Here is a 27,904-nt window from a genome sequence, read left to right as displayed (position 1 = left end):
TCTCACATAATTTATCTATTACTGTCGTATTGATAAACATTTTCATTGTTGTTATGCGTCGTGCGATATTACTCTCATTTCCATTATTTGAGGCCGAATGAATAAATTCAGTGTAATCTGATCCCAGCTGTTGAATTTAAATAACATAGAGTAGATGGAATATACTTATATTATTAAGTTGAGATTGATTTTTGTCCGGTCGCCATTTTATTCACGACTAACATTGTACTGGCATAAATCTCAGCGATTTAATATTTTCATCACAATACTAATAATACGATAATATATACAAATTAGATTCTGATCACTCTCAATTAATTTTGCAAGTCAGTTTAAATCGGCTTATTCCGTAGGTAAATCAATAGTTATTTCTTAGATCGTTTATCCCTCTAAATAAACTCTGAGAGCTGTGAAAACGTCAAAAAGGTTGACAGTTAACCTCTATTTTGAGCAAATTAACACAAAGTGACACAAAATAGCGAGTGTAAGACGTAGCTTGTGACGTACATTGAAGTAATAAATAATAACTATTGAATGGACAGAGCGCATCAATTACCATCAGCTGAAAGTCCTGCTCGTCTCGTCCCTTATTGTTATATAAAAAAACCCTGGCTTGTTTATCGATAGTGCGTACTTAAACTTTGCTCAGATTTTACTCACTTAAAACTTAGGTGAGTGTAAGCTTTACATAATATTTTATTTCGTTTTTATAGTCATTTGACAGCTGAAAGTATGCTGAGCTTCAGCCAAGACAGCTCAATGCAAAAGAAAAGTTCGCGTTTTATCACACTCAACTAAGTTGTAAGTAAAGTGTGAGCAAAGTCTTAGTACGCTGTATAGATCTCAGCCTATGAGTTATTTATACTGAAGCGGGGTTTAGACAGTGTCAGTAACTGACTTCGAGTCAGCGCTGACCCGAAAACTACCCAATGTAAACTGATTTGAAGTCAGTACAGCGGCGGGAAGTCAGCGCTGACTTCAATATCGCAGACGAATATTTTGAGGTCAGTCGGTGCCCTCTGCGCCCTCTCTCACCAGTGGTAAAAACCCCCTATAAATGAGAAAGTCAGTCATCGCGTTGCGTAGACGCTAAAATGTCTCGTAAACTAAGCGACTGACTTCACAAACGTGTGCTCAACCTAGTCAGCTTACCACGACTACTGACTCCATGTAAACGAATGAAGTCATGGATGGTGGCAGTGTCGGCGCCGATACTGACATGTGCACTGACCCTGTCTAAGCCCGGCTTGATATGAGCTAAACTTACCCGAGTAGATATTGTCGACGGTATCGAACAGCTTCCCCGTGTACGTATCGTAGAACTCCACGCTGTTGTCGCAGGTGACAGCCAGCACTTCAGCGTTGGGCGAGAGAGCTATCCGCGGCGGGTTACTGCTCTGAGTGTACCGGCCTGTCTCCAGCACGTGGGGGGACTCGCCTAGCGTGTACTTTACTGAAACATACGATGATAACATTAATACTAGTGATAGTGACAAATGTTATCAAATTATTTATGAAGTGAAAGTCGCGTTGGGCACTTTGTGGTAGGGGAACATCTTATGAGTTCGCGTCACCGACATGGCAGTCATGACTGGCGCACGCGATACATAAATGATTAAAAAAATTAGTATAAATATATACAGTTAGACACTTTTTGGATGGGTAAAATCTCGTGAATTCGCGTTACTAAAATACTTACAGCAGTATATCTGTAGTTATACAGCTGACACATTGTGCAACATTAGTGTATGTGTTGTAATTGAAATTGAATTGATTTAGTGACAGGTTGATGTAGTCGCAGGTATATTGTCAAAGCCGTGATGTTACAATTTCACCAGAGATAATATAATAAACGGTAGATTGTCGATCGACTTCATTTCCTACAATGTAACGTTCTGGTTACAGTGAGTAATATCAGGGGTACAATATAGTGATATTATAATACATATATATATATAAATAAAAGTTATAAATTATCACGAATGATGTTAGCAGTATGAGACGTCGAGCGTTCTGATTGGTCAATTTTTTTTCATACGCAATTTGCAAAACAATAATAGTAAACAACAGTAGCATGTATGATGTTTTCCATCTGAAATTATTGTTGAAATAGTAGTTAAAAAGGGCCATTTCTAACTAATAATAATACTTTCTAACTTCCGTTATCTTAGTTGATAGTACAATCTATCATCTTTGAACTAACGTGTTCATTCGAATTCATTACCAACATTCTGCACAAGTCTTGGTCAATTAAAATAGTGACATGGCTGTGTTTATAATTCAAAAGTCCATTACAATAATATTGTATGTAATTCTGATGCTCTGGTCAAGATCACCGGGATAGCTTTTTTTTATGAAAATAAGGGACGAGACGAGCAGGAAGGTAAGCTGATGGTAATTGATGCGTCCTGCTCATTACAATGCAGTGCCGCTCAGAATTCTTGAAAAACCCCAAAAATTCCGAGCGGCACTACAACTGCGCTCGTCACCTTGAGACATAAGATGTTAAGTCTCATTTGCCCAGTAATTTCACTAGCTACGGCGCCCTTCAGACCGAAACACAGTAATGCTTACACATTACTGCTTCACGGCAGAAATAGGCGCCGTTGTGGTACCCATAATTTAGCCGGCATCCTGTGCAAAGGAGCCTCCCACTGGTGATATGATAGCTTGGATGAGGGCAGTGCAGGACCGATCGTCGTGGAGATCTTTAATGTAATTCTTATTAAATACAATATTTTGTAATTCATTAATTCCTTTGATGTTACTGGCAACAAGTTTGTCGTCAACCATGGCTTCCGAAGGGAAATGAAATTATACAAAATGGAAGCGTTATTTTAAAATTTGTGTGTTTGTTCTGGCTAATCTCCAGGATGACTGGATAAACTTTGATGACTATTTCATTAGTAACAATTTACTCCTTGCTTAAGAACCTTTGAGTGTAGTCAACGAATTAGGTACCCAGCATATAAAACAAAATAACATTTCATACAGTGGGAGGCTTCATTGCACAGGATACCGGCTAGATTATGGGTACCACAACGGCGCCTATTTCTGCCGTAAAGCACTAATATGTAAGCATTATTGTGTTTCGATCTGAAGGGCGCCGTAGCTAGTGAAATTACTGGGTAAACGAGACTTAACATCTTATGTCTCAAGATAGCGCAACTGTAGTGCCGAAAAATTTTTTGAGTTTTTCAGTAATCCTGAGCGGTACTAATTGTAATGGGCAGGGCGTATCAATTACCATCAACTCAACTTCCTGCTCGTCTCGTCCCTTATTTTCATAAAATAAATAAATACAAAATTTATTAAACGGTCAGATTTATCCCTACCTACTAATATTATAAAAGTGAATGTATGTTTGTTTGTTACGCTTTTACGCCGGAGCTACTGAACTGATTTTGATGAAATTTGGTACAGTAGGTACTTGGAAAAGGACATAGGCTAGACATTTTATCCTGGAAAAATCCATGGGTCCTGCGGGTTTTGTGAAATATTGAAATTCACGTCGATATATCGTCGAGCTATAAACTATACCAATAGTAGGTGTAGTTTGCCATAACAATCTTCGTTGAAATAAGATTCTTGTAATATGTTGGGAACGGGAGCGAAAACGGGAAACGGAACTGGAATGGGACATGAGATAATCTTCAATTCCAAAATTGCTTATTATTTTTAAATACCCTTTATTTACACAGAGAAAGTCGCGGGCATCAGCTGGTCTTATAATATTTTTATGAAAAAAACAGAGGCGAGCAAGAATTCCGATTTTCGTCTGAACGCCATTGGGATGTAACTCAGAATTCTAACATCTTACATCCAAATGGTGTTCGTCACTTTGAGACATAAGATCTTAAGTTTCATTAGCCCAGTGAGCTACGGCGCCCTTTACACCGAAACGCAATAAGGCTTGCGTCCGAATGCTCCACGACAAAAAAAGGCGCCGATTTTACCATTAAGATAAATTCATTAATTATTGAAAAAACGATGAGAGTGAAATTTAAAGATGCGCGCGCATCACTGTAACACAAAAGTAACAGGGTGAAGTTGGTTCCTAAAATTTTCTGACGTTACGTTTTTTTTGTTGGTTTCTTCGTCCATTATTAGGATAGACAAAGGTTTCAAGCCCGTACAGCCGTATTCGTTATTTATTAATTAACTGTCAAAGCCATCTTTGCAATATTTTTACAATATTGTTTTTTCTACAAACGTAGAAGAGCACGAGGAATAAATAATTTTAAGTATTTTTGCTTAGTTAGACCAAATAAGTATAACTTCTTGTATGCAATACACACACACTTTTTTTATTAAGCTATTGCATAGCTTCTATCGCGGGCCTTGAGCGTGGAGACCGAATCCAGAAATTCCGTAACGAAAATAACCTAACACTTACTTACTAGATGTATATAGATATTTCGGCACGCTTTTTACAGTTGCCGTGGAACAGCGGCTATCACATATGCTCGTTGTGCAGAAGGTGCCAGGTTCGAGCCTTTTTAATTTTTATTATTAAGACAAGCATTTTTATTTAGTTCCACCTGTCCCGTTGTCTGTCTGTAATCAAATCTTGCAAGTTAAATTTTACTCAGTTCCCGTTTGCTTATTTTTAAATTAATTTTATTAAAAAAAATACTGCATAAATACAATAAATAAATAATTATAATTGATTAAGTTGATAAAAAATGCTATGCAATAGCTTTTTTTAAGATAAGTAACCGATATGCGCGCGGGCGAAGGCGCGGGAGAGCGCTAGTATCAATAGTAAACGAAGCACGTAGAGCGGGATTAATTCAATATCCTTGTTAGTTATCCTTGATCTTATGTTTATTTAGTTTTATGGAAATTAAACAGATTCACAGTTCCGTCAGCGACTCCGCAACCTCGCGTAGTATGGTGTACTATACCGCGCAGTATCTACGTCGGTTTACAGAAACAAGCGATGTAATTACAAGATTAAATGCTTTGTGGGTTAATCGAATGCATGACTTTTCTTACACGGAAATGCATTCATGATAATGTTAGCATATTATTAAAATTTATTACGATTTAAGGTCATATATTAAAAATATTTTGAAGTACTATAGGCGTGGCGTTTATACTATGTAGAGTGATAACTAGTGCGTAAAATTGTCGAAATTAATCTAAGTATAACTGTATAATTTATATTTTTTAATTAGTTACAAAAGTAATTCGCTGAAGATCCTTTCTTGTAAACTTTTGGATAGTTTCATCTTGAAATATTGATTGTTTTGTAATTACTATGACGAGTACTCACGATATATATATATTTTATTAATTTGGTGACGATATTTCGATCCAATTGCATGAATCGTGGTCGCGGCGGAACTGCGGAGGCGGCGAGGAACTCTTGACACATTGACACTTGACACTAAGAGTACGTCAGTCTGTCCACGTGGCGTCTAATTCGTTTTGGTCTTTGATTCCCTAAAACTTTCGAGTATTTTTTTTTGCATTTGCAAATGCACTGCAATGTGTCAAGATTTTCTCGCCGCCTCGGCAGTTCCGCCGCGACCACTATTCATGCAATTGGATCTAAATATCGGCACCAAATTTATAAAATGTATATCGTGAGTACCCGTCATAATAATTACAATGTTAATTTTCCGCAATGATTAAATTTTAAAAATTGATGGCTTCAGTGTCTTTTTTTTATAAAAAAAAATATTTCAATCGTGTTATATTTTAAATAATATTGTAAAAATGATAATTATAAATCGAATACCAGAACTGTCGTCAAATCAAATCGAAATATTTTATTGCAGGTCACATTATTACAAAAGGGTGGTGGTGGTATATAATATGGGTAGACAATATGTGACGCCCTGCAAGGGCACAGCAATGTTTTATATAAAATAAATAAGTTTTATACAATTAAGAATACAGATAATACAACCATTATTATAAGTATAACTATTTATTTCCATATCTAATATATAAAATTCTCGTGTCATGGTGTTAAACTTTGAACTCCTCCGAAACGCTCGACCGATTCTCATGAAATTTTGAGTGCATATTGGTTAGGTCTGAGAATCGGACAACATCTATTTTTCATCCCCCTAAATGTTAAGGGTGGTCCACGCCAATTTTTTTTTTTAATTTTTTTGATTATGAGTCAGCATTAAAAATTCATACAACTTCAAATTTTCACCCATCTACGATCAACAGTTATTTTTGTATCGCGATTTTAATATAGGCAATACAACGTTTGCTGGGTCAGCTAGTTATCTAATAAAATTATAACTAATTCTCACACTTAGTATAATTAAAAAAATCGGGTAAATCATAGAAGCATCTTGAAACTAAAAAAGTTTTAAGTTCTGTTTTAAATAAAGAAGGCTTCTCTTTATTTTTAACTGGATTAAGGGTCTGATTATAGATTTTGATAGCATCAGATTACACGATCAGGCATAGAGAAAAATAATAGACATCTTTTGAAGGTACCCCTTTACCCCTAAGGGGTATGTATCCCTAAGGGGTATCCCTAACTTAAGAGTTATAAGGACTGTGATGTTGCAAGTGACTATCGCCGGGATGATCACTTGCCATCAAGTAACCAGAGTGGTCGTATGTACTCCTATTCCATAAATTATTTAACCAGTGGGAGGTTCCTTTGAACAGGATGCCGGCTAGATTATGGGTATCACAACGGCGCCTATTTCTGCTGTGAAGCAGTAATGTGTAAGTATTACTGAGTTTCGGTCTGAAGGGCAGCGCACCTAGTGAAATTACTGGGTAAATTAGAGTAAACATCTTATGTCTCCTTATGTCTCAAGGTGACGAGCGCAGTTGTGGTGCTGATCAGAATTTTTAGGTTCTTGAAGAAACCTGAGCGGTACATCATTGGTAATGGGCAGGGCGTATCAATTCCCATCAGCTGAACGTCCTGCTCATCTCGTCCCTTATTGTCATAAAAAAATACCCATGCAGCGAAAGGGATATTCCAACCAAATTTCAAGTTTCTACGCCTTACTTATAGTTCCAGAGATATCGTAATGAGTCACTATATAGGTGGAAATCTCTTTAAATACAAATTAAAATATATTTATTCAGAATAGGATTCAAAATCACTTATTGAACGTTAAAAACTACCACCCATTCAAAACAGACTGCCTCAGACCTTCTACTAGTGAATCAGTAATGTGTATTACTGTTTCGGTCTTAAGGGCGCCGTAGCTAGTGAAATTAATGGGCAAATGAGACTTAACATCTTATGTCTCAAGGTGACGAGTGCAGTTGTAGTGCCGCTCAGCACTGCATTGTAATGGGCTCAATTCAATTATCAATTACTATCAGCTGGACGTCCTGCTCGTCTCGTCCCTTATTTTCATAAAAAAAAAGACCTGAGAAGAATGGGCGCAAGAAACTCAGCGGGTTTTTTATATTTACTTAAGAAGAGTTATTAGTTTCTGGCCATTCTTTCGATTGGCATCATAAAAGTAGAGGTGTTTTTTTTTTACATTTCGGTTCGATTCCCAGACGAGGCAAGTAATTTTTAGAAAATTTGTGAATGCAGAAATACTAACTTTTAAAAATAACATAAAGTCTTCTTTCAGTAAAATATCCTATCTTCGATATTTAAGGTACTTTCCCTTCATGTCCCATAACTTTGGGACACCTGTATATATGATGTATCTATACTTTATAAGCTGTGAATTAAGAGATTCTACGCGGTGATCACACCTAGAGCATAAGTGAAGCTATCTGCCCGACTTCCATTCGTCGTCTTTGACAATGTTATAGATTTTATTCCTTTCCATGTACACCTTCTCGAAAGGTTCCTTCGTATTTAAGCTAACACACACACCGAAACCGTGTCATTTATTTCGTACAAAAAAAAGATACGCGGCCAGAAGGCTGGTATGAAAATCAATTTGTTTTTGTATGGCTTCGAATATTTAAATGAACTATACTGGCCAGTTAATATTTATTATATGTGCATACAAACAATGTCGCGAACACATCAAATAGATTTATGTGTTCGTTTTGTATGTATAATATGCATTTATGTTTTTTTTTATTTTCCTCGTCCGCGTAAGTTAGAGTACTATTTAAGTATGAATTGTGAGAAACTACCTTTTGTTTGTTTTTATGAAAAGGGACGAGACGAGCAGGACGTTCAGGTGATGGAAATCGATTAGCCCTGCCCATTACAATACAGTGCCGCTCAGGTTTATTGAAAAACCTAAAAATTCTGAGCAGCGCCCTTCAGATCGAAATACACAAACGCTTACATATTACTGCTTCACGGCAGAAATAGGCGCCGTTGTGGTACCAATAATCTAGCCGGCATCCAGTGCAAAGGAGCCTCCCACTGTAGATTTTGATGTTAAATAACCCGTGTTTTAACAAACTTATTTAAAATAACAAAATGTGAACTTTAATTTGGGCAGTCGGCTTCGCCTTGTACCTTTAAAGTACACCCTCGGAGGAATCGGAAACCCTTATACCTTTGTTAAACAATGTAGGTACTAATAATGCCATTCAATCAAATCTCAAATCTATTGTTTCAGTATAGCTTTTTGAATTAGGTTGTTTTTTTGTTATTTTATTTTTATATTTAGTGTATCTGAAGTACACTAACTAATTTTTCTGAATATGTGTAGACCTACGAATTTTTCAATGCAGCAATGAACGTAAGCACAATTTGATTATAGACAGTTTGATTCTGCCACAGATCGCACCCTTACTGTAAGTAGTTAAAGAGTTCCATTGATCATCATATTCTATCACGACAATTAGTTGACCATAACGACGTTATGTAGGTGGGTCAAATATCCGGATAGCATATAAAAGATTCGGCTGGGTATTTAATTTTCTCCTAAGAATTGAAGAGTTCCGTTACTTTGTCATGGATCCCACAGTCAGAACCGCACCAAACTCTCATCAAAAGATCCTTAAAGGATGCCACTGTCAGATCTGGACCAAATTGCAATGGGACCACCACCGGGAGGCACCAGGTTTCACACAAAAAAAGAATCATCGAAATCGTTTCAACCTCGTCCTTTTTTGAAGTCGGTTAAAAAGTTGTAAGCCCAGTGTTCGTTTGACTTTCAAGTTAGTTGTGAACATAAATTATAATAATGGCCATAATATAATATTAATTTATATTTAGGTCGAGGCTGCTTCATATCATCAACATTTTCCTCGTGTTGTTTGTTCGGTACTTACCAGTGTCGTTACATCGAAGATTCACAGGCTGTTATGTATTAAGCAACATCCCAGCCGATTATGGGTTATTGTACATGTACGAAAAGCACCAGATTTTTCATCCACCTATCGCTAATGCAAAAACATTTAAAAAAAATTAGACCACAATAACTCAGCGGCTAAGTTTTCCCCTTCAATCTCCCAGCGGTCAAGTGACCTCTACAAACAAAATAACTATTGATGCGCGTTCAGTCGGCATTTAAACACGAACGTGCAACGCGAAATTGTTCCATTTTGCGGCGTAAAAATTCGGCGTTCAAACCAAAGCTCACTGTACCATTAACTATTACCGATGAGCACAATTGATTTAGTTTACTTTAATAAATATAAATATTAAATTTATTTATTTATAATATTATTGTGTAAAATGCTACAAAATCATAAGAGTTGATGCTTTCATATACTCAACACGATTGTTATAAAACTTAGTCGTATAACATACAGTTCTATCATGCCGCTTTTGGCGAGAAGCGATGTGATTGGCCAATTTTATCGCGTTATGCACGCCACGCACATATCCCCGCAAAAATTGTTGACGCGGACGTCTTAGCAATAGTTTGTATTGTTGATATATTCTCTTTTAATGTCATTGGTTCTGGCGCATGTTTCTAACAATCTGAGCACATTTTTGGCACTTGAAAAAACCATAAGTTAAGATGCAGTTTCCATCTGCAGTTTTAGCCATAAAGTTTTTATAGTAACGGATGGCATTAGTTTTTAATGAAGCATATAGTTGTGTTTTCCAAACCCTGCCTTCCTCGCACGTAACAATATAAACAATTTCGTTGCCCAACAACATTTAATTTTAATGGAACCTTCTTGTATTCAATTCAAATTTATTAAGGTTATTTGCATTGAACTTCTTACCAGCATAATGTGATTTGCTGTCAACCGCCTCAAGGTGAGGCTCATTCGCAGTACATAATAATATATTCAAGGATTTGTGTTTCAGAATACTGAAATAGGTGTTTCAAAGCCACACCAAAACATGCAGGTACAATACCAAATATATAACAATGATAAAAGTGGAATTAAGTGAGAATTTTATGTTTTTCTAACTAATAATAAGAGTTATTAACTTAACAATTTGTTATGTTTCAAGGTGATAACCTTCATTTCTGGGATTAAATTTATTGCAAAAATAAAATAAGAAAACAAAATTTTATGAACGATGCGGGACTCGAACATGCAGGTTATCAACTGAAAAGTAGATCCTGTAGATGAAGCCACAACCTGAGAGTTGAAGTATACAAAATTTTATCAACGATACATCACACAAACGGTTGGCTCAGTTGATAAGAGCGCTCGCATGTTACGCGAGAGGTCGCGGGTTTGAGTCCCGCAGGTTCATAAAATTTGTTTTGAAATTATAGATATATAAAGATATTAATTTATTAGTGACTTCGTGGTATAATAATATAGTCAAATATTACATAACTACAATAATTTGGCACAATTTACCGTTTCTGTATAATTATATTAATGAACTTTTATAATTAATTTTATTTGCAGAGGATTCTTGTAAAAACGCCCTAAATTCCGTACGGTACTGTCTCAGTAGACATAATATGTACCAGTAGGAAACTACCTACAAACGGTCGAAATGACACACTCACACCAACATGCGCATCGATGAGGCCCCTAAGCAGTTTTCGCGGTCAAAACGAGTCGAGTGTCACGTTGTTATTTGTTTCCGCGATCTTTTTGAAAATGCCAGCGTATTGCGTGGTATACGGCTATTTGAACTAGGCTCCATCAAAACTCCAGTTTTCGTTTTTTAACCTATAAAGTAGTAAAGTATATAAGAATGATTTATTGTTATATTATTATTATAATCGATTAAGTATAATAAATTCGTGAACATAATTCACATTACTGAGATGGCGGGTACAATATTTATTATCATTTTTCTTATGAGTGCGGTTTAGTGGTTTTCTAGGATGTTTATTTATTTTGGACAAAAATACTTTTTTGCATGTGTTTTGTCATGGTTTTCGTGAGTGGTGAAACCAATACCAGCTAGTGCTGCCAAAATGTAAATCCAAAATGGTGGCTGCATGAAATTGAAATTTTTTTGCATCATAGATGTCGTTTTCATGATTTTTGAGTGTGCTCAAATTGATAGTGCCGAAATAGATAGTGCTGTCAAAATGTTAATCCAAGATGGCGGCCGCATGAAATTGACAATTTTTTGTCATGGGTGTCGCTTCATAGTTTTTGAGGATGTTGAAACTGATAGTGTTGTCAAAATGTAAATCCAAGTTGGAGCTAAATGAAATTATCAACTTTTTATCATGGGTGTTGTTTTCATGATTCTCGAGGGTGTTGAAGCAGATAATGCTGGACTTAAAAGAAACGAAGACTGAATAAAAATTGTGTGTTCACCGAAACTCCCGTAACTCTCGAAAATGATACCCAATTCGATTTTATTGTAAAAGTCAAATCCGCCATTTCGGATCTCAAAATAGGTGCCATATTCGTTATTGACACTCACGAAAACAATCATTGCCCCGTCTAGACATGTTAGTGAGATGACTTCAGTTTCTTAAGTTTGTGGTAGAAGTAAAACTTCAACGGAAAAATATTTCAAACCTTCTCGACATTATTTCAAATAAAAAATACAACGAAAATTAAAAAAACATTCCAAAAAAATTATTTTTAATAAAAAAAAGTCAATAAAATGTTGTTTAAAACCATTACATAATAGTCATCATGTAGACTATAATATAGCATTATACATTGTATAGCTATCATACATACACTATAGATAAAAATCTTACGCTTTTTACATTTTTACGCTCTGCAACTTCGTTCCAAAACTCCTTTTTTAAAGTCGGTTAGAAAAATAACCTGACAACCCTATTGCTTAAATGGAGTGTACGCACATATAGGTAAGTATTTTATCAAAAAGGCTTTGTTTCCGAGTAATTTTAGTAGCTACTGCGCCCTATCTAACGGTTGACGGAAAGAAAACGGATGACGGAAGCCGGATCTAGTGCGTAAACTACCATAGAAATAGTTCAACGAGTACCTCGGACCACGCTTTCACGGGTACGGATCGGCGTAGTGCGGAAGCGCTCTTACGGCCGTTCCCAATATTCAGTCTATCTCTTACTTGAGATAAAAATCGTAACTATCGCTGACTTTTCTGTCCCAATAATTTTTATCTTATCCGACGTATAGCTTACTAGCGAGAGAAGTTTATATAGAAATTTCAATTCACGCGTCCCAATATAAGGTGATAAGAATGACTTATCGGGTATATTGGGACAGCTTCAGATTATTGACAGCTAATTACTGACAGTAGAATGGAGTAATTTATCTCTATCTGTATGCAAAACCCCAAAATTTGTTTGCGCTTCAAAACAAACAAGGAATAACTATATTTTTTTTATAATAATATGTTTGGGCTTTTCCGATACACGAGGTATTTGACCCAAAAATGTATATCCCTGACTCAGAGGTTGCATTCGGTCATAAACAACATATCAATTTATATGTAAATTCGTGACTCAATTAGCTCACAAATAATTATATTTTCGGGTTTTCCATTTTCATTGAACTCGTTCTAATCGACACGTGACTTTATATTTTCTTTTTGTTTTATTATAAGCCATTGATAATAGTAATAACATGAAGAAAATTTAAATTATTTCTTCTTTATTTTCTTTTGTCTTTGTCATCGTGTTGTTATTAATGATTCAACATCTAATCGAAATCCAAAGTCAAAGTCAAATAAATTTTATTCAAATAGGCTTAAACTAAGCGCTTGTGAATCGTCACTACAAATATTGACGGTTCTTTTAAATTTCTGAATTTATAATATGTTGGTAAAAAGTTGAGCTCGTGAGAAGAACATACAAAAAACCCAACGGCCACTCTTCTCAATCAAATAGAGTATTTTACAACTTACGTTTTACTTACTGGAACCGTTAGACTTGAAATTTTGGAGGTGAAAACTTCCTTAAGTGCGCTGAGCACTTTTTTGCGTATTGAATGAAACTAAACTGTAATGCTCCGTATGTAACACTCGTTCGGATAAAGACAGCTCACAAGAGACCTGTTCGTGATATATATCAGCTTGGTTATAGACAGTCTCTCAAAGAAAAATTTAAATCTCAATGAATAAATAAATTTAAATGTTTTATAAAAAAAATGGCTCTGTCGTAAATCCTATTAGTCCACAGCTGAATATCTAAGTGATCGGACAGCCTGGGACTAGATTATGATTATTTTAAAGCGATAGAAATGTCTGTACAATATTATATATTTTTATTGAAAAGAGCGCAAACAAAGAATGCTGGGAGGGTTTCTTCGCGCCGCTTCTTCTCTCTCAGAGCGCCATTTGTTTCCGAAGCGATAGCAGTATCTAGTATATTAAAAATGACATCAAAAAGAATTCTAAAGGAATCAATTTTTTAAATGCCAAGTATTGTAAACCTCATACGAGTATATAAATATACAACAAAAATATATATATATTTCGTATCACTAACCTAGCGTTGATGAAGTTTTCACTCCTGTAGTGTGATTTTAAGCACACGTCGTTCTTTATATTACGAAAAAAAAATCGATAACGGTTTTCGAAATCGAAAGCTATCGAGATAATATTTTAACAGCGTAATTGTCGTCGATTACTTTTTAAGGAGCTAAAAACCGGATCAATACAGTTTTATATCTTCTTACAAATATTACTAAGATGCAATTGTGTAGCAATGTTGCGTCATCTGTTGTTTTGTTTAAATTATTTAAACAAAATTAAAGCGACTTCGTTAATGTCCAAATATGGTGTTGTTTATTTACTGCATTAATTTGTAAATAATGACAACTTCCTCATTTTTGTTATAAAAAAGAACGGACCATACATACATACATACACTCACGTTAATCTCCCGTCGAGTTAGGCAGAGACAATAGAATACCACTTCCTCTACATTCATTACTCTTTTCATACATGCTCGCCGGTTCCGGGTGCTTCGGAAAAAGGAAAGGCCTTTTTTCAAAACACCCCCATTTTTTTATATATATATAAGGGACAAGACGATCAGGAGGTTCAGCTGATGGTAATTGAACCGCCCTGCCCATTACAATCCAGTGCCGCTCAGGATTCTTGAAAAACCCAAAAAATCTGATTGGCACTACAGTTACGCTCGTCTCCTAGAGACAATAAAATGCTCAGTCTCGTTTGCCCAGTAATTTCACTAGTTATGGCCCCCTTCTGTCCGAAACAGCGCACTGTGATCTGAAAGAAGATGTCGTGAAATGGATTGAAAAAGGAATGCTGAAATGGTTTGCACACGTTTAGCGAATGAGTGACGAAAGAATGACGAATCAAATATATTCGTCGTCGTCATTCGTCGACCAAATGGGAGGCTCCTTTGCACATGATGCCGGCTAGATTATGGGTACCACAACGGCGCCTATTTCTGACGTGAAGCAATAATGTAAGTATTATTGCGTTTCGATGGGAAGGGCGCCGTAGCTAGTGAAATTACTGGACAAATGAGATTTAACATCTTATATCTCAAGGTGACGAGCGTAATTGTAGTGCCACTCAGAATTTCTAGGATTCTCAAGAATCCTAAAAGCCATTTCATTGTAGGCAGGGCGTATCAATTACCATCAGCTAAACGTCCTACTCCCTTACTGTCATAAAAAAAAATTGTTAGACCAATACTAGTACTTTCTATATTACTTTCAAGTTTTTTGATATCTGTAATAATTATAGAACAATCAAATGATCACATTTAATGATTACACCTGTATACAATTTACAGCCAGTTCAATAACGTATCTCTAGTAACGGATACATTGCTGCCACCGTTTAATGACAGATCTTATCTATCCATACTTACGTCCAGTATAGTTCTAGTCCATTGATTTATGTCGATAAGTTATTGAAATGTAAGTAAGCGTAAAAGAATAGATCTGTCTTACCTCTAGTAAGTTAAAGTAAGCATAGACAGGTTATTGAAAACGGCCGTTTCAATACATTTAATAATATACCACTTTGGGAATGTTAAGCTTTATTGAGAAAAAGTGACACTCTTTTAAATCAATATTTACAGCTTCATCGCTGTACAATTTTTTAAAGACATTATAATATGCTAAGTGATGCAAATTAATTCAACTAAAATATTTTATCTTACTGAAGCTAAAAATAATAAAAATATTTTAGAATAGTTTAAAAATAATACGCTGAAAAGCACAAAATTCTCTTTGGTATTCGAAAATTTCCTTAATATATAGATAAATCGGTTAAAGACAATGGTTGAAATTTAAAATTAACATCATATCCTGCCTTATCGACGATAGATGAAAATAAATAAATTAAGAAAAATTTTAATTTGCAAATTGAAAATGGAATAATTTTTATCAAATTAATGTATTGTCATAGGTCCTCCATAAATCTACGAAGTATGAACGAAATCTGGCCGTTTAGAGTGGGTTAAAATCGCGCCCAAATGAGTCGGTTACAAACAAATATAATTTAAACAGATGAAGCTAATAAAAAGCTTGTAAAAAATGTAAACGAATCATAAATAAAACTCTCGAGTTATTGAATGCAGTTTTTGCGTCCATCTACATACGATCTAGATACATAAAGATGTTATGCGACATTTATAACGACATTTTATAAAATTTAAATATTTTAACTATTTATAACGTATTATTTACTAGCCCGCTTATTCTTAATAGTCTGCTAACTTAAAGCATTGCTAATTCTCACTCTGTCTTCTTCTATTGACCTAAGTCAGAATGAGAAATAACACTCCTAAGCGGCTGTTTAAAGTTAGCGGACCATTATGAATAAGGGGGATATTGTTTGCATAAAAAAAAAGTAGCGCCCGTTCACCAGTACGATATACATTGCTTCCCCCGACCATATTTTAGGGAGAAATAGCAATATATTTACTAACTATAGGGAGTGACAATCACTACATAGTATAAAACAAAGTCGCTTTCTCTGTCCCTACATCCATATGTATGCTTAAATCTTTAAAACTACGCAACGGATTTTGATGCGGTTTTTTATAGATAGAGTGATTGAAGAGAAAGGTTTATATGTATAATAATATCCATTAAATAGTGGAGAAATACTGTTATTTTAAAAAAAAATCGCTTACATGGCAAACGCAGGTTGAACCCAACGAGATTTATTAAAATAATGTACTAAGTATTGTATACATTGAAAAGGTCTAAAAAAACTCAGCTATGGTATATGTCTATCTCTTATGGATATCCCACAATAACATTTTTTTGGTCATTTACTTTTTACGACAAATAATGGCTAATTTTCGAAGCGATTTTAACCAAAGCAGCATTAATCATTATCTAATTAAATACCTTATATACATCGTTGATTTAATATAGATCTATATCGGCTTTTACAGCATATGATTTAAATGAATATTTTCGAAGATATTACATATTTAAAACTTGCGGGACGTAGCGTTTGCGGCGGTTCCAGCCGGACGGTGCGGCGGGAGCGTGCCTATAAATAGCGCGTCAAAGTTTTTAAGAAACAAAGATTTTTATATGTATGACTATTACGTGCTTAGTCACGTGTGTTTGCGGACGAAGTAACGGGTATCAGCTAGTAAATTATAATATTGCAACAACACTTGGTAATTATATGCCCCTCAAAGTATTTAACCCAACAAAGGCGGCATCGGCGTTCCCGTCTATTAAGACGGGAGTGCTCATACCAAGTTATTTTATGCACATACACAGCATTTTTTTTTATATTAACGAATGTCGAATGTAATAACGACCGCTCATACCCGTTATTTCAAAATAACGCAATATTTGGATTTTCACATTTTTTACATGAATAAATGTCGAATATAATAATAAGGTTATCACGCCCTCGACAATATAAGTAATAATAATAAGACAATATACAGCCAATGTACAAACACAATAGATTCCACGATCACGCCATTCAATAGAAACCAGACAAAGTATATAAACATCACGTTTCACCTCAGATCAGAGTACCTAGCTATCAGCTAGTAATAACCGGAATGGAGGAGCCACTCGCAATAAGCACGCAATTCACCAGTGGGAGGCTCCTTTGCACAGGATGCCGGCTAGATTATGGGTACCACAACGGCGCCTATTTCTGCCGTGAAGCAGTAATGTGTAAGCATTACTGTGTTTAGGTCTGAAGGGCGCTGAAGCTAGTGAAATTACTGGGCAAATGAGACTTAACATCTTATGTCTCAAGGTGACGAGCGAAGTTGTAGTGCCGCTCAGAATTTTTGGGGTGTTTCAAGAATCCTGAGCGACACTGCATTGTAATGGGCAGGACCTGTCAATTACCATCAGCTGAACGTCCTGCTCGTCTCGTCCTTTATTTGCATAAAAAAAAATTGTTGGAAGTATGGTGGTCACTTGACGCTGTTTCGATTACAGTACATGTTAGCGGCCAACGTTATACTGTAACATTTATGTAACGTTACAACATAATGTTACTAAATACTTTTAATTTTTACCAAATTAAAATGTTATGTTCTTAAGGTGATAAATCTCACTTCTGGGATTAATACAAAAATAAAATTTTGTTTTCAAATTTTATTTGTGTTTCACCAAAATATTAGATAAAAAAGTACAGATAAAATTACACGCCTTTTAAATCTTCCTTCACTCAAAGTAATATTTTTATATAAAAGCCCTCTTTTTTTGTACTCTCTATCGGGTTGCTCTACAATATATTCCCGAACTGGAATTACAATGTAGGCACTCTGGATTTAAGTCGACATTAACTAACAAACAAACAAACTACACTCTGTATAATTTAATTTTCCTAAAAATTGGAAGTAAAATCTTATAGAATTAAAATACGTAAGCATTTTGTATAACTACCAAATAAAGAGGACACTCTGTGGAGTAATAATTATTCTATCTATTGCAATTCCATTTGGTTAAATACTCTAAGTTGTACGACGCAAAAAGAGTCCAGAGAACGTGCACAATACTCACCGCTCGTGTGGTATAGCTTCCACGTGCCGTCCTTAGAGATGGTGGCGATATGTGACGTGTCCACGTCGAAGGCAACGTCCAGTATTCCAGAGCTATGGCCGGTCAGCTCGAACGCTTTCACCACTTGCTTCATCTCACCAGTCCTTGAAACATATATATATATTTTAATGGATTAGGAGGACAAACGAGCGTACCTGTTGTTAAGTGATCACCGCCACCCACACTCTCTTGCAACACCAGAGGAATCACAGGAGCGTTGCCGGCCTTTAAGGAAGGTGTACGCGCTTTTTTTGAAGGTACCCATGTCGTATCGTCCCGGAAACATTTTTATGTCACTTATCAACTGACAAGCTCCATGGTCTCTTACGGCCGTTTTCAATATCACATCTCTAGTTACGGATACATTGCTATCACTGTTCAATGACAAGATCTATCCATAGTTATGTCCAATATAGTTATATTATTAGTTATAGTCCAATGATATCTGTCGATAGGATATTGAAATGTAAGTAAGCGTAAAAGGATGGATTTGTCTACCTCTAGTAAGTTAAACTTTACCAGTGGGGGGCTTCATTGCACAGGAAGCCGGCTAGATTATGGGTACCACAACGGCGCCTATTTCTGCCGTGAAGCAGTAATGTGTAAACATTACTGTGTTTTGGTCTGAAGGGCGCCGTAGCTAGTGAAATTACTGGGCAAATGAGACTGAACATCTTATGTCTCAAGGTGACGAGCGCAATTGTAGAGCTGCTCAGAATTTTTGGGTTTTTCAAGTATCCTGAACGGCACTGCATTGTAATGGGTAGGGCGTATCAACTATCTTATTTTCATTAAAAAAAAAGGATAGATAGGTTATTGAAAAAGGCCGTTAATGGGTAGATTCATAAATTTAGGCCAAAATGTGCCCTTACAATTATTGTAAACGGTCGCGGTTGTTCGTTGCCCCGTTAACATCTTTATAAACATCTAGTTTATCATTGACATCGTCATCATCATCAATTCACATTTAACTTTCTCATTTATACTCCTATTATATAAAATAACACACCTGAAGAATAATATATCAATACTCAGCGAGATTCCAATTAGCACACTCGAAACTCCTCGAATATCCAAACAGTCTTTGTTCGTTCCAAACTGTTTGCTTAATCAAATCAAATCAAATCAGAAATATTTTATTTCGTAGGTAAATTTCATTACACTTGTAATATGTAATTTTTTCATACAGCTCGTTTGGAGACAGATTTCCTTAGTAAAGAACGAGCAAGAAACTCTAAGGTTGCTCTTTTCAAAACAGAATGGTATTACAAGTTCTTATTTTCAATTAAAATTACAAATCATTTCAATTACAATATATGAAACGAAAATATTCAAACGTCAATTACTAAATGCCTTACGGCCGTACCCAATATTCAGTCTATCTCTTACTTGAGATAAAAATGGTAACTATCTTTGACTTTTGTGCACGCTGTCTGTCAATGGGACGACGTATAGCTTACCAGCGTTATATAGTTTGTGTGGAAATTGCAATTCACACGTCCCAATATAAGTAATAATAATGACTTATCATAATATATATCATAATATGACAGTTTCTAGAAGGAACTAATTTATCTCTATCTGTAGATAGTATATTGGGAACGGCCGTTACACGAGTAAGTCAAAAAATGTAAAAATAAATAATACCTCGTGAAGCAAACCTCCATAACTTTGACATCGGGCGCAAATCCGGTTGCCACGACGAACCGACCGCACGGAGATATTTTCGCCATATACGTGTTCATCAGATATGTGTCCAGTCTCTCCAGGATCTGACCCTTGAGGTCCCATATTACCATGTCCGTCTTAGAAGAGCAGGACATCATGAATTTGCCGTTGCTCGATATACCGAATCCGACGACGTCATCTTCGTGCATCTATGGACAAAAATTTAATTTTTTAGATGTATTTCCTTGATACACATTAACTTAACAGGTAACAGGTAACGCATTTATCACGGGGAGTGTTCCGAAGAGCTATTTAACCTGATTCCTGCCGCCGAATTCCACTTCTTCGAGCTTTCTTCCACGTACTACAAAGCTGTGGAATGAGCTTCCTTGTGCGGTGTTTCCGGGACGATACGACATAGGTACCTACAAAAAAAGTGCGTACACCTTCCTTAAAGGCCGGAAACGCTCCTGTGGTTCCTCTGGAGTTGCAAGAGATTATGGGCGGCGATGATCACTTAACAACGGGAGACCCGTACGCTCGTTTGTCCTCCTATTCCATAAAAAAAAAACCTGTATATATATACAGGTTTTTTATATATATTATATATTTATATATATTATATATATATGATTGCTTTTGCTTTTAACGCTTCAAACATATCTGCTGTCATTGCGTAGTAGCTACCCTCTACGGACCCTCCAATATCCTACAAATTGAAGTATCTGTTCGTTATATCAAAATAGCTGCTTTTTCTAAAAGCATATGAAAGTACAGATTTATAAAAAAGTGTAGATTATACAATGCCTATAACAAATTAACAAATTGTAAAATTGTTATCTGTGTGTCTATTTTTTATTTGTTCCGGGTAATCTCCCAACGGCTGGACCGATTTTGACGGGAGTCTATGGCAGGATAATAAGAGTACCGCAAAAAAAGTAACTGATTTTGCAAATGCAAAAGACGGAACCCTTATGGATTCGTCATGTTTTTTCCGAAACTATAAGAATATACAGTTGAAACTTGAAATAATTACTAGTTAAATTATTGATTACATACCATACCATGACCATACAAACTTCCGCCGAAAATTGGTTTGAACGAGATCTTGGAAGTAGTTTTTTTAAAAACGTCATAAATACCTTAATTAAAAAAAATACACTATTAATAAGACATCGATCAAAGGTACAACGAACTACAAGAACTTTTATACTATGTTGCTGCTACGGAACCCTTCATGGGCGAGTCCGACTCGCACTTGGCCGCTTTTTTATTTTTTGAGCGTGAAATGAAATTCCTTGAGAACTGTACAGCGGATTAGCATCATAAAATATCCAGATGGCTTGTGACGTATACTTTAACAGCCTTTCCCAATATTCAGCCCATGTCTTAATTGAGATAAAAATCGTAACTATCGTTGACTTTTCTGTCCCAATAAACTTATCAACAGTAACTCATCTTATCCGTACACGCTGTCTGTCAATGGGATGACGTATAGCTTACCAGCGATAGAAGTTTGTATGGAAATTGCAATTCACGCGTCCCAATATAAAGCGATAAGTATGACTTATCGGGTATATTGGGACAGCTTCACATTATTGACAGCTAATTATTACTGACAGTAGGAGGTAGTAATTTATATCCGTCTGTAGATAGTATATTGGGAACGGCCGTAATGCAATCAGGGTTATCACAACTCTCGATTCTATACACACACAAACAAACGCTTGACGTAAAGTATTTTAATAACAATAATTTATAAACAGAACAACGTGTTAATATCATTATTGATGCCATTATTATCATAATATCTATTCGCATCACAGCGCGAGCAGAAATACAACTTTCATTTCACATTTAGGCCGGTGAAAACTGTGGGTTAGTTGTTAGTTACGTCATATTATGTATGCAGCCTGAACATAAACAATACAACGTGTCTTCTTGAGAGTCGAGTGTCATCATTATACATAGAATATGTAACCAAATGGAGACGCATCACAGAATATTTTCTTTCACAATTGTATTTATGACGTATTAAAAAAACTACTTATCTGATCTCGTTCAAACCAATTTTCGGTGGAAGTTTGCATGGTAATGTACATTCATATATATTTTTTAGTTTTATTATACTCTTATTTTAGAAGTTACAGGGGAACACACATATTTTACCACTTTGGAAGTGCCTCTCGCGCATACTATTCAGTTTAGAAAAAAATGATACTAGAAGCCTCAATATCATTTGATATGATATTACACATTTCAAATGATATTAGAAACCTTAATATCATTTTTGAAGACCTATCCATAGAACACGTATGGGTTTGATGAAAAAAAATTTTTGAGTTGATACTCAAAAATTTCCCCATACTTAGAAATGATTTTCTAAGTATGGGGAACCCCCAAAATTAATGTTTTTTTTTCTATTTTTGTGTGAAAATCTTAATGCGGTTCACAGAATACATCTATGTATCTTATATCATCTATAGTTCTTATAGTTTCGGAAAAAAGTGGCTGTGACATATGGACGGACGGGCAGACGGACAGACATGACGAATCTATAAGGGTACCGCTTTTTGCCATTCCGCTACGGAACCCTAATAAAAGTGTGTGTGTATTATGTACCTGCTTATACACGCACGCCTGAAGATAACTTCTTTGGAGTAAAAAAACATTAAATTTTTTTTTTCTCGTGCTATTTTAGGTTTGAAGAAAAAACAATATTGTAATTTGTAATAAAGGAGGTGTTAAATATAACCAATGGAAATATTATGTTTTTTTTTATATTACAACTTATACACATATTAAAGTTTTTTTATCAAAATAAGGGACGGGACGAGCCGGACGTTCAGCTGATGGAAATTTATACGCCATGCCCATTACAAATGTTATATTTCATATATCTTTAAAGCAGTAAATTGAGTATGTTTAAGACGATAGCCTCTGGCGTTTAAGTAAAATAGCATGTTAATAGCAATGGGAGATCCCATTGCTAACCCAAAACCAAGTGGATGGTTCGTGGTGCGGTGGTTTGGTGCATTGTGCATCACTCGCCTACAATTATATATATATTCCACACACACACACACACACACACACACACACACACACACACACACACACACACACACACACACACAAACACACACACACACACACACGCACACACGCACTCTTATCAACGTACGTAATAATAAAATAACAGATGCTATTAAAGTTTTGATATTATTATTCTTAATCCTAAATTGGCATATTAATTGCAAAGTTATCTAGTTGTCTAGATTTTTGTTAACTTTGTAAACATTCTTCTGTAATATTTAAACATAGCTATCGACATGGAGTTGAAGAAAACTCCGTTATCGTTTGAAACAAAACCAAGCTCTGGCTCATTTTAAAGTAATAAGTGGGTTTAAGGCTCGATTTCACCATTGAAGCAGAACGCGATTAAAACACATTGAACTAAGCTTACGCCGGTAATCGAGTTAACAGATTTAATTTGGATTTCATCAATTAAAACTAAGCGCAGTCTAGTCTGGCCTAAACGCGTTTAAATGCTGACCGCCGAATTTTGAGACTCAACATATTTGATCGCGTTTGAGAGCTGTCACTGTCGAATGGAAACACATGGACGAGTAAAAAAAGAAGGACTCCGTGTCACCTTACATAACAGTGAAGCACCAAAACAAGCCGATAAACGTGTAAATACATAGCCCCACGCATACACTTACACTAATACAAGCCGATCGGCCGCTATTGTGAGATTTGCCATCGTCTGTGGCAGATCAGTTTACGTCGCAATAAAATATTTGAAAAATGCCGTCGTGTGTTGTGACCAGGTCAACAAACGGTTGACACCAGGTCAAGAAACATGAAAACACACAATAATAAAGACGGGATCGAATGACGTCCGTGAGCGCAGGCGCGTCTATCGACATAAGCCATTCAGATACTCAGATAGGGGCTAACGCACTCCGACACAAACATCCAACAAACGGCGCGGTTTAAAGACCGAATAAGTGGATTCTGTCTGCTCGGAGACGTAAGGGCACGCGTCACGTACGCCCGTACGAGGAGACTCGATTAAATATTTGCACGTAACGAAAAAACAACAGAAAGCTTCCAAGTGCGGTGTTTCAGGGACGATACGACATGGGTACCTTCAAAAAAAGCGCGTACACCTTCCTTAAAGGCCGGCAACGCTCCTGTGATTCCTCTGGTGTTGCAAGAGATTGTGGGCGGCGGTGATCACTTAACAACATGTGACCCGTACGCTCGTTTGTCCTCCTATTCCATAAAAAAAAAATACAAAAAAAAAACTAATGTTGCTTATTAATTATTACTATGCCTATTACATAAAATATATTAAATACATGTATAACCAACCACGTTATCCACAGATTACTTATTTTGAGTGTTGGTCAAACATTTTTAGGTTGGTTATGGGTAGGTTCCAAAATACATATTTATATATTATAATTAAATACACACAAAGAATGATCACACATATCCTATTAATATTATAAATGTGAAAGTTTGTGTGTCTGGATGTATGTTTGTACTTACTAACTAACTACTGAATGGATTTTGATGAAACTTTAGAATAATATAGCTTACACACCAAAATAACACAAAGGCTATTATTTATAAAACTATCGCATGAATTATACTTTATATGGCAAAACAACGTTTGCCGGGTCAGCTAGTATATATATATATATACCATTATGTAACCTTAACTTAGTATTTAAACATAGTAGTAGCTGGTAAGGTGGGTAAGTTATATAAAGAATGAAGCACTTACAAGCTCAAATTACAGAAAGAAAATTTTAATTTAACTTAGCTCCCACACAATTATTCATTATTATTTTGTTTGGCAATTTCTAAAAACCTTTGATCTAGTGCTATCTATTCGTTGTTCCCCATCCAACTCAATCACTAATGATTCAAATTTGTTCCAACGAACTTCTTTTTGATGAAGGATGTAACACGTAAACAATAATAAACTTTATTATTATTTAACGACCTTTTGACAAACTAAAATCTATTACTCGTAAATCGTAATGAAATAAATATAAAAAGCCTGTGTGTACTTATGTATGCACGCAAAAAGTTATACTTCTTTGGCCTAACGAAGCAAAAATCCTTAAAATTATTTATTCCTCGTGGCATTCTACGTTTTTAAAAAGAACAATTTTGTAAAAATCTTTCAAAGATGGCTTTGTCAATTAATTATTAAATAACGAATACGGCTGTACGGGCTTGAACCCTTTGCCTATCCTAATAATAATATGGACACACTTTTTACACAAATTATCTTGCCCCAAATTAAGCATATATAGCCTGTGTTATGGATTATAAAACAATGATATATTTAATACAATATACTTACTTCAACATACATACATAAATTCATATAAACATACATAAATACATTTAAACATCCATGACTCGGAAACAAACATCCATATTCATCATATAAATGCTTGCACCTACCGGGATTCGAACCCGGGACCTCTAGCTTAGTAGCTAGGATCGCTAACCACTCGGCTATACAGGTCGTCAATAATGGAAGAAGAAACCAAAAAAAAAATAACGAATGTCAGAAAATTTTAGGAACCCTGTTACTTTTGTGTTACATCTTAAAATTTCACTCTTATCATTTTTTCATAACGCGCCTAAAGAAGTATCACTTTAATAAATACTTCCCGCGGGGCGTTAAAGAGCTGGAGACGGGCAGAAGGCACTTGTTTACTAACAACCGTGCAGCCGAATATCATTCGTGCCATTCGCGCCTATTTTTTTAGCTGGTCAGCTAGTCTGGTCTCTAGATTAGTATTTGGTTTGTATGTCAGCTCGTTCTTTACGCCTGAAATACCTAGTTCAGGTACAGTGTTAAATGGATTTTAAGCAAAACTTTGTATACACGTTTCGTACAAGAAGGTTAATAAACGGTAACGCTATTACTATTAACAGATTTTTTATAACCGCTTTATGATTACCAATTGCCAGAGGTATTAAAATGGATATAGTATTTCCTATATAGAGATATAGATAGACATATGCCATCGCGGACTTTTCTCTAGAGTCTAGACCTACGATACGATACAGAATTTCACTATACATTATTTTGTTGTATCTCCAAGGTAGCGTTTTCGTTGAAAATACCCAGTTTTCCGACATTTCCATCAAATATCGTTAATGTACACAAATATGTAAATAAAAACTTGACAAATTATATTCTGAAACCTTCCTCAAGAACCACGCTATCCATTGGTGAAAGCATGAAAATCGGTGCACTAGGTTTTGAGTTTATCGCGAACAGACAGACGGACAGGCGCGATGGATGACTTTTGTTTTATAATATGTAGTGATCTACGAGTCGATCAAAATAACAACGTCAGTATATAAAACAAGCGAGTAAATGTTAAGACAGAAACAGAAATAATATAACAAGATTGGCCATTGCAACGGTAGCATAGAGAAGAGAGTAATAATAAAGGAAGTAGCAGTGAACAAAAAAACCGTACAGACAATAACATTCGCGCTACTTACACAGACTACTGTCACAGAATGTAAATATGTATGTTAAGATTTAAATTGAACATCGACTGAAACTGTATTCGTGTGCTTGCAATTATTAAACAAAGAGAATGCTACAAACCTCATTTTCAAAAACTAAATATTTTTACATTACCGTGCACATATTTACTCGAAATATGTAAGTTTGTTAGAAAACACCCAAAGACGTGCACTAACATTACATAGTTCCGGTCTCTACCCAATGTCAGTAAAAATTTATAATAAGTCACCAGAACACTTAAAAACCGAAACCAATATTAAAAAAATGCCCCTCTGTCGTTCATTGCTTGTGATAATTATTTGGTACTACAATTTTGTTTAGAAACTAACTCGTACGTAACGCAATTTAATTTAATAAATAAAATAAACTTCGAGATAAATCGAAACTATTGAGTATAAGGGCTATAAGATATAGCGTAGTATTCCTAAAGCATATTTTAGACTACGTGGCATATTCGGGGAAGTAAAATTAACATTTAAAACGTCAATAGCGCTTTGCCATTGTGGCTGTTATCACGGCGACCTTCTCTCCGAACAATGGACTCCGCAGCGTACCTAAACAATCATTGTCTTCGTATAGTTACGGAGTGGGCTGAGATCGTCGCACGCGCAGCCTCGAATATATAATTATTTTTAGCCGCAGGAAGGTCCCATGGCCGTCTTTATCTCCGACAACTTGGGTGCATAAAATTGCATGGCATTGAATACGTCGAATATTCGATATTATGCACATAAAGTTGAATATGAGTAGAAAATACGGACTATACGTTCTACCGTTTTGTAACCTCCAAAGATATATGAAGTGTAATAAATTTTAAAAATATATGTTCCTTAATAATTTTTGGCTTATTCTATACGATTTATAATAATATATTATTGACATTATTTTCCGCAATGTGCGCATTTTATAGTGTTCACGTTTTATTGTGTATTATTTATTCAATAGACAGAAGTGGTTGTCATATTTCCACAAACCCCAACATCTGAACGACTCATTGGCGCCTGGTGGGTTATTTATTTATAACAACCCAAAATCCTCTGTATCAGTGCAGAGCCGAATTATGTTCCTTTGCCATTAAACAATTCCGTAGCAGAAAGTAACATATAAAAGTAATTGTAGTTCGTTGTAACGAATTATGAATTAAGTTAAACTACTTACTAGATCCCGTTCAAACTAATATTCGGTGTAAGTTTGTATGGTAATGAACATCATATTTTTTTTGGTTTTATCATTCTCTTATTTTAGAAGTTACAGGGGTGTTGGGACGTCACATTATACCGCTTTGGAAGTGTATCTCGTGCAAACAATCATTTTTAAAATTTATTTTAGTTTCAGTTCTTATTATGGCAAACCCTCAAAATTTATTGTATTTTTTTCTATTTTTGTGTTAGAAGTTAATCTTCA

The 27,904-nt window shown here is 35.5% G+C and overlaps 2 protein-coding genes across 8 annotated transcripts in view; one reads left to right on the top strand and one right to left on the bottom strand.

The window, feature by feature from the left end:
* LOC126976528 (transducin beta-like protein 2) overlaps positions 1 to 27,904 on the bottom strand; it is a 191,807-nt gene that overhangs the window by 24,985 nt on the left and 138,918 nt on the right. For all 7 annotated transcript variants that reach the window (XR_007731921.1, XR_007731923.1, XR_007731924.1 and 4 more), the window contains exons 4-6: positions 19,903 to 20,132; positions 18,217 to 18,359; positions 1,268 to 1,453 (exon numbers count right to left, since the gene is read on the bottom strand). Coding sequence is in view for 3 of the 7 variants with exons in the window: in XM_050824907.1 (XP_050680864.1) it covers positions 1,268 to 1,453; positions 18,217 to 18,359; positions 19,903 to 20,132 (559 nt within the window). In the remaining 4 variants the exon portion in view is untranslated. The remainder of the gene's footprint in view (positions 1 to 1,267; positions 1,454 to 18,216; positions 18,360 to 19,902; positions 20,133 to 27,904) is intronic.
* The window catches only part of LOC126976525 (tripartite motif-containing protein 2-like), a 211,586-nt gene that overhangs the window by 76,750 nt on the left and 106,932 nt on the right, over positions 1 to 27,904 (top strand). The gene's annotated exons all lie outside the window — the stretch shown is intronic.

The sequence above is a fragment of the Leptidea sinapis genome, chromosome 41, assembly GCF_905404315.1.
Source record: "Leptidea sinapis chromosome 41, ilLepSina1.1, whole genome shotgun sequence".
Taxonomy (NCBI): domain Eukaryota; kingdom Metazoa; phylum Arthropoda; class Insecta; order Lepidoptera; family Pieridae; genus Leptidea; species Leptidea sinapis.
This window is presented reverse-complemented; position numbering and strand designations above follow the sequence as displayed.